At 29.8% G+C, this 8,209-nt stretch overlaps 1 protein-coding gene across 1 annotated transcript in view; it reads right to left on the reverse strand.

Moving 5' to 3' along the window:
* The window catches only part of LOC106691425 (uncharacterized), a 118,019-nt gene that overhangs the window by 51,158 nt on the left and 58,652 nt on the right, over positions 1–8,209 (reverse strand). The window contains exon 3 of the mRNA XM_024362459.2: positions 4,208–4,344. Coding sequence (XP_024218227.2) covers positions 4,208–4,344 — 137 coding nt within the window. The remainder of the gene's footprint in view (positions 1–4,207; positions 4,345–8,209) is intronic.

Consider the following 8,209-nt stretch of genomic DNA (forward strand, 5'->3'; position numbering starts at 1 on the left):
TAACTTCTATGGGGTTCTAGATAGTAAATCCGTTTACAGATGGGAAATTTATTATTCCGTATTCAAATGAGAAGAAAAGTAAATTTGCCCCGAAAGTGCTGCCATCTCTTGAAAAAAAATCTTACTAAAAATCGGTACATTTAGCCTTAAACCGAAAAAGAAAAAGATTCAGGGAAGGCAATTGTAGGTATCATGAACCATCGTATTTTCAAGATATTGCTTTATTTTAAATATTGAATTCACTTAAAAATGGATTTTAAATTATAGAGCTTTTCTGAGTTGGATATGAAAATTATAAAAATGCTAATTGCTTGTTTCACTGACACAGTTCAAACTGCAACTTGCATATTGAATTTCTTACTCAATACGTATGTCAACGCAGACGTCACTTAAAAGAATTGAAATTCTTAGAAACTTGAAGTAACTGTCTCCGGATCCTCCAAATTCGAATTCTTGTGTTCAAGGGTTCTTCCTATTAATATTAATATGTAATATGAGATGGAAATTACGGTTAAGATACGATGATCTCGTATCCAAATTGAGAAGTTCAATTATATTTATAAATACGGAATTGACTTTGAATTTTAATGGAATTATAGTTTTAATGGAATTTCAAAAACGGGTTTTCACTGTTTTATTCTCAAACGACAACTTAATAATTTATAGGTAATCAAGAACCCAATAAATTAATAATTTATAGGTAATTATGTACCTGATAAATTAATAATTTTTAGGTAATTACGTACCTAATAAATTATTACCTTATAGGTAATTATATAGCTAATAAATTACCAATTTATAGGTAATTACGTACCAATTTATAAGTAATTATTTGTTCAATAAATTAATAATTTATACGTAATTATGTTCCTAATAAACTGATAATTTATAGGTAACTATTCACCTAATAGGGGAGTGGGTAGCTCAGTTCTAAGGGAATTAGCTACTAACTCAAAGGGCTAGGGTTCGAATCCAACTTTGGCACACCTTCATGGGATCTAGCGGTGCAGATTTATTTATTTTTTCTAATGTACCTAGCAGGTAATTATGTATTGCAGGGATCAGCAGAAAAAAAATAATTTTCTGTAACGAAATTTTCAGGGATTAAAAAAAAAAAAATTGAAAATTATACAGTACTTATTCACTAGAATTTTGTTTAGATAATTTATATTACATGATTAGACACTGACATAAATTCGAGAATTCTTTTCAAAATAATAAAAAAGAATCATAATAAATTTAAAAAAACAAAACAATATGAATGATAATGATTTTTTTTTTTACAATAAACCTGAAATAATATTTATTAAACATCGCGACGCTCCAAAAGTTCTTAACTACTCAAGTTTAAAATAATAGTGACGTCAAGTATTTGAGTTATCACAAGAAATAATTATTAGTACAAAAAGCACGTGCAAACACGCACTGGCAACTTAAGATGGTCGTTTTAGGCTAATTTAATGCTTTATTCATCAAGTTTGAATGCTTTTCGAATTTATTAAAACGTTAATTAAACTCATTTAAAATAGAAATGCAAACAAAAAGTAACTCAATACTTTTATTTCTATGATTATATTATTAGTTTATAATTTACCTTTACCTGGTTTCCAATTAAAGGTACAGAAGAATTACAGAATTTTAGAAGAAGTAAATTAATATACAAAAATATTTGTTGCTAAACGGTATTACTCAAAAATGTAATTTAAATATTTAATGGAAATTTCACCTAATACGTTGTCCGGAAAACATAAGATGACCCTTGAACTCACACAGCTATTGAATAGAAGAATGAAAGAAACACTTCATTAACAGAGAGAGAATAAAATACTGAAAATTTTTGCTTAATTAAACATTCTAAAAGTATTGAGGTATTAAAATTAGTTTATGTATTAAATTCTTTACAAAAGCACCAGATTGGCTGGAAGATGTAGGGGAAGTGGTACAAATGTGGGCTACCATTTGTTTTGTTTTTCAGTTAGTGGGCATAGTTATAGGTTATTGGATTATAAGAATATAATTTTATTATAAGAAATCAGTATTTGGCAGATTACTATTTCTCCGGAAGCACTCATTTAGGTTACAAAAAATGTTTGCCACGAATTGTCAAAGTCACGTGCTCATGAATATTGCATAAAGTATGGGCTAACTTGTTAGAGTTGGCCAACAAGTTAAATAAATCACAATAAAATTATTATTATTCTTTTTTTATGTAATGACTTTAGAACGATATACACAAGAAAGTAGACAAGTTGACATGTGATAATTATACAGGCATAGCTCTATTAAGCACAACCTATAAAATACTGGCAGAGAAAGAGTGTCCGATTTCACGGAAAATATTATAGGAGAATATAAAGTACGGTCGGTACCCCTAACTCGGTAGATCGAAAGTTGACCAGACATTCACCATGAAGCAGGCAATGCAAAAGTGCTATGAGCATAACATAGACCTACATCTGCTATTCGTTGACTTTGAACAAGCTTATGACAGTTTGGTCAGAATGAAACTTTACAAAGCCATGGTAATGGTAGGCATACCGAAAAAAACTAGAAAGGCACAAATGACACTATGACACTAAAACTGACACAAATGAACACTACCTGTCGAGTTAACCTTGGAAATTCGCTGTTCCAGGAATTTTCTGTGAAGAATGGCTTGAGACAGGAGGATTCTCTGGCTCCTCTTCTTTTTAATATAGCATTTAAGTAGCTATAGAACTAATCCAGGAGGGGCCATTTACAATTGACTTTCTCAACATTTATCACATGCAGATGTTGTAGTCATTGCCGCAAGAACCCGAGCAGCATTAAAAGGAACATTCCAGGAATTCGAAGAAGCAACACATGGATTGGGCCTTAAGGTGACTGAAGACAAAACGGTGTACATGAAAAGCTCAACAAAGGATAAGGAAGAGAATAACAATGTGACGTTCAGGAAACACAGTTTCAGTTCTGTAAATCAGGGTTAAGTACCTGGGAGACCCGGTTACAGATGATAATAAAGTAGAGAGCGAAATAGAGGCCAGGTACCAGCAGGAAATAAACGTTATTTATCACTGCAGAAAATACTGAAGTTTAGAGCTCTCTCAAAAAAAAAGTAGAGTGGCCAATTTACAAAACCAAGGTAAGGTGAGTGGTGACCTATGGGGGAGAAAAATAATCTTTTTCAGGTTCAAATGGCAAGCATAACAGATGCTCAATTTCTGGGAGAGAAAGGTATTGAGAAGGATATGTGGAGGAATCTTGGAGAATGGAGGTTGGAGTTTGGAAAAGATGAAGAAATGAGGAACTGATAAATCTGTTCGGGAAACCCAGCATCGTGGCTTTAGTCAAAAAAGCAAGAATAAGATGGTTAGGACACCTTGAGAGGATGCCCGATGAAAGGATACCCAAAAAACAAACAAATATGACTTAGAATATAAAACAAGATTCTAATTTAAATTAAAGGAAAATAAACGAAATAATTTATTAAAATATCAATTATTACAGATTTATTCATGAAAAAAACCTAAACCTCATTCGTTTTCTTTAATTATTACTAATATGGACTAGTTTAAGTGATACGAAATACAAACCAATGAGAGAATCATATAGGTAGTCCATATTGCAAGCCACAAGCCTCGTCTTTCAAGGCACAGTTTTCATGAAATAAAACATTTAGGTCCGTTCATAATGTAAACCTTTCACGAAACTAATATAGATTACATCTACACGAAATTTCAGATTTAACGAATATTTTATTAAAAACCTTTCAAAAAGTCCAAAAACCGAAATACCACTTTTATCTCACTATGAAATGACCGAATGTTTTTCCTAGCTTTAATGATTTCTGACAAAGTTCAACCTGTCGCCATTACAGTGAAGGGAATAGAACTTGAGAAACTTTGGTATCCCGTGGTGCACAACCTAACCCAAATTTGTACCATCCCCTTTATTGATTTTTATATAAAAAGTATTAAAGAATGTTCTAAATTGTTAGAAAAAAAATACTCATTATAATATACATACATACTCATCATTTGATTGTAAAACGATTTATTTATTTTTTTATAATCACAGTTATAATGAATTCATTCTAATGTTCTTGACACACTAACTAAACTATAAATAGTATAACATATATAGATCAATGGATGCAGGATTATAATAGAATTATTTTAAATAAATGAAATAATATAGTCTTCAAAAAATATGTATTAGCACAGACCTTAACGCCATTGACGTACCAGCTGAGGTTAGGAGGGGGGTTAGACTTTCCCGATGAACAGTTAGCAAATATGTGTTCGTCAGCACTGGAGTACACGCTGAGTGCCCCTGCTATATGCGGTGGACTGTCAGGATACGCTAAAAATAATAAATAAATATGTAAATCACTATGTATTGTAAAATAATCAACAATTATTTTCTAAAGATTAAATATAAAATTATTTATAATGTTTTATTATTATAAGAGCCATTTATTTTTAAAATGTTTAAGTCTTTTATGTTTGAATAAATAAATTTAAAAAAATAAAAAAATAATACAAATAACATCCTAGAATAATGTTTTGGAGATTTTGAAGGTGTCCATGCTAATTTATTATTCCTATTAACATAATTAACATTCTACAACATATTTTGCCAGGCTAATGATGGACTCACGCCACTTCAAAAAACAATAAAATGATGATTTTCAATTTCGAAAGCACAAATCTACAGGAAAAATAAATCCCATGGAATAAAAATAAAGATATACACATTCATGTTAAAAAAAAATTGAAAAATAATCAACATTTATTCATTGCTGAATAACATTTTCAAAAAAATAAATATTAAGCGGAAGAAGGTCTAGGTGCGGTCAAAGAAAAAACTCAAATAGTAATAAAACAAATTAAATGTGAGCTAACGTTTCGTCCCACGTCGAAGGGCTTCATCAGGGCTAGAAAAGATACAAACACTAAAATAAGATGACGAAGTAAGAAATAGATAACATGAAATAAAATTGAACATAGATGTGGCTAATTATGATTACCTCTATCAACTCCTGTAATCCTTTTGCCTCGAAACTGTCTGAACACGCTATAAACCTCAACCATTCTTTTAACTTCGACCATACATTAATTCTGCTACTGTCCCCCAACCATAAAAAACGCCTCATTTCACAATCCATTCATATCAATTGACAACAGAAATTGACCATAAAGTTGATTTGACTGTACCTCTCTGGTCTACCAACATATCATCTTAAGCCTTATGAAACTTCCATTATTTTCTTTTATTTTGCTGTATGCTCTGCATTTCAGAAATTAACTTTCCTCCCATATGTTATATCTGTTTTTACAATTTTTATATTTATCTCATAGTTCCCCATCTTACATTTAATACTTTATATTTTATGTTTACTATCCATCCTTTATCTTTTATATTTATACATATTATATCTATTTTACATTCATCTGTTACTTCCTACTTATACGTACTTTTATTACTTTATAATTAATGTTTTTACTATATAATTTACACAACTACCTCCATTCAATTTTGTGCATTTTATTTACATAACCACATCATATTTATTTTATCCATACTTTTAATTTTTTTCTTTTTACATTTTATCCATATATATTTATTATATGATTTCTCTCTCTTATTATTTGTATTAACATTTGTTAACTGCCAATTTTATAATATTTTCTTAACTTTCGTGATATGATCTTTACTTTAACATTATTTTATATCTTTCCAGTCTTAAATTGAACTTATTAGTTAACAATTCCCCCAATTTCTATATGCTGCCTGCCTTCAGCTTCATTCTTGTACTCATCTGTATTCAGTAAGGTAGATGTCTTATTTTGTTAATTTTTCATTTTTACTTTATTCTTATTACCCTTTTTCGGTATTTTAATGTGTACTGTATTTTTAGATTTCGGGGCTTGTATAACGGGCTATATAACGTAAAAAAATCCTTTAAATCCTGCTATTTTAACTTTGTGATTGGTCCCCTCTATTTTTTTTCCTCTTCTTTAATAGTCAAACAAAGCTGCGTATATTTACTTCATATTTATGTTATTTTCGTTCATCATTTTTATTAAGTATCATTTCAATACCTGTATCACGTTACGAGAGCTCATTATTCCCCAGTTTTATTGTATCTGAATAATATGAAATCACCATTTCCATCCTGCACGCTCTCTATTCACACTTTGTACTGCATCATCCTACTGGTGGATACTGTCTACGAAGTTTTCTTACCAGACATTTCGCAAGCACTAGTTGTAATCCTTACGGTGTTGTGTCACAGTTCTTTTATTAGTCGGATCAAGCACGTCTCAAAATTGATTATTTCAGTTTAAATAAAAACGGTTTAAGTAATTTCATGCCTCATTTCTCGTTTATTCTTATTTTAAAAATTAATAGAATTATAGTTCACTGATCCCAGAACACGAGTTTTTCCTAAAGTGAAACTTTAAACATCTTATTTTCTTAACATGGATAGCTCCATTTTACATTTCTTGCAACTTTCTGAAATTTTTACCAAAGTAAAAAAAAATTACACAATCAGGTTCGGTATAGAAGTCTGGTATATTCTTAGATTTGATCTAATGAATTGATTTAGAACTAGGTGATTCCAAAACCGAAAAACAAGTTTCATTTTCAGTCAGCCTTAGAGCTAAATGGGTGTTATAATTCAATTGATTGGCGTAAAGTAAGAATAAGCCATACCACATGTGAAAAATGCTCATTTGTTTCTCTATTTACAATATTCACTACGTAAAAAAATGATTTTAACATGTTTACCAGTATTATTGTGGAGTATCAACTATAAATAAATGATTAGAAGAAATTATTGAACTTTTCTATTGAACAAATCATAGCATAAATATATAAGCTATCTCGACTATTTTGTTCCAAGACTGGCAGATAGCTTTTTGTAGGCTTAGATTATAGATAAAATGAGAATAAACAGGACATAATTATAATTACATAAAAAAAAAAAATAAAAAAAACATTTTTCCACAGGTTCCTGTATCACTTCAGTGTAGCAATCATGAAATGTTCAGGTTTCATTTCGTATTTATGTTTGAACATTTCTATTTCTTCCAATTAACCGTTCCTCAGCCTTCAGATAATTATCTCTTACTAGAAATTAATTCAACTATAACAGCTGCCAAAACTCGTACCCTTAGGGAAGCCGGAATTAGGGATTGAGGTGTAACCAAGTTTTCTTTTCTATATTTGTAAAATTAATATTAATAAGATAGGAATTCAATAATATCGAGTTATACAGAGAAAGAATAATTTACCAGAGATAAAAAAATTATCAACAAAATTATGCATTGATGCACTTAAATATTAGATAAGAGACTAAGTTTCCAATAGGTTTTAATAAAAACAAAAACATGAATAAAATTTCCTATTGAATTTGAAAATAGTAAGGCATTAAAACATTTTAAATTCCAAATTACAAGCTGATAGACTTTTAGGATAAGGAAGGTTCATTACCATAATCGAACGAATTTATCAACGGCTCTTAAAATATTCCTGCATAAATTGATTTTTTTCTTTCTTTTTATAGATTTTCTTCATGAAATATCGGCGGTTCATTTCTATACTCCACAAACCTTTTTATATGGGAACACCAAACATGGAATTAGCAAATGATTAACGATGAAACAACTATTACTTCAAAGTAGAATTCTAATGTTAAAATTATGTAAATCTACGGACGAATAGCTATGACAGGAAATATAAACTACATTAACAGCGAGGGGATACCTGTACCTCAATTGCTTTACCTTTAAGCTTTGACATTTCGTAAAAGTTCTTTCAAGAATCCAGGTTGTGAAAAGATGGTCTAATATAATAATAAATAATATAACTTATAATAATATATGAAGTTTCTAAAATAAAATTTAGCTTACTAATAAAATTTTCCTTTCTACAATAGGGACAGTCAAAGGTTTTATACAGTTCGCTCAGAACTCGTTTTCCATTAGAACCATTAACGAACCATCAATGTTGTTTAGTCCAGTTTCTAAGGGATGAGCTTAAATGGGATGAGAATTTTAATGATGATAATCGAAAGAATCCAAATATATATTATTAAAGACATTCTGTCAATAGACACAATTTTGTTAGGATGCGATTATTGTCCTAGAATGCCATTGAAAAAATAAAAGTAGGTTACAATAATGAAAAATATCTAGTAAAACAAAATAATTCCTAGGGT

Source organism: Halyomorpha halys, unplaced genomic scaffold (genome assembly GCF_000696795.3).
Source record: "Halyomorpha halys isolate HHAL.00 unplaced genomic scaffold, Hhal_1.1 Scaffold2334.1, whole genome shotgun sequence".
Taxonomy (NCBI): Eukaryota; Metazoa; Arthropoda; class Insecta; order Hemiptera; family Pentatomidae; genus Halyomorpha; species Halyomorpha halys.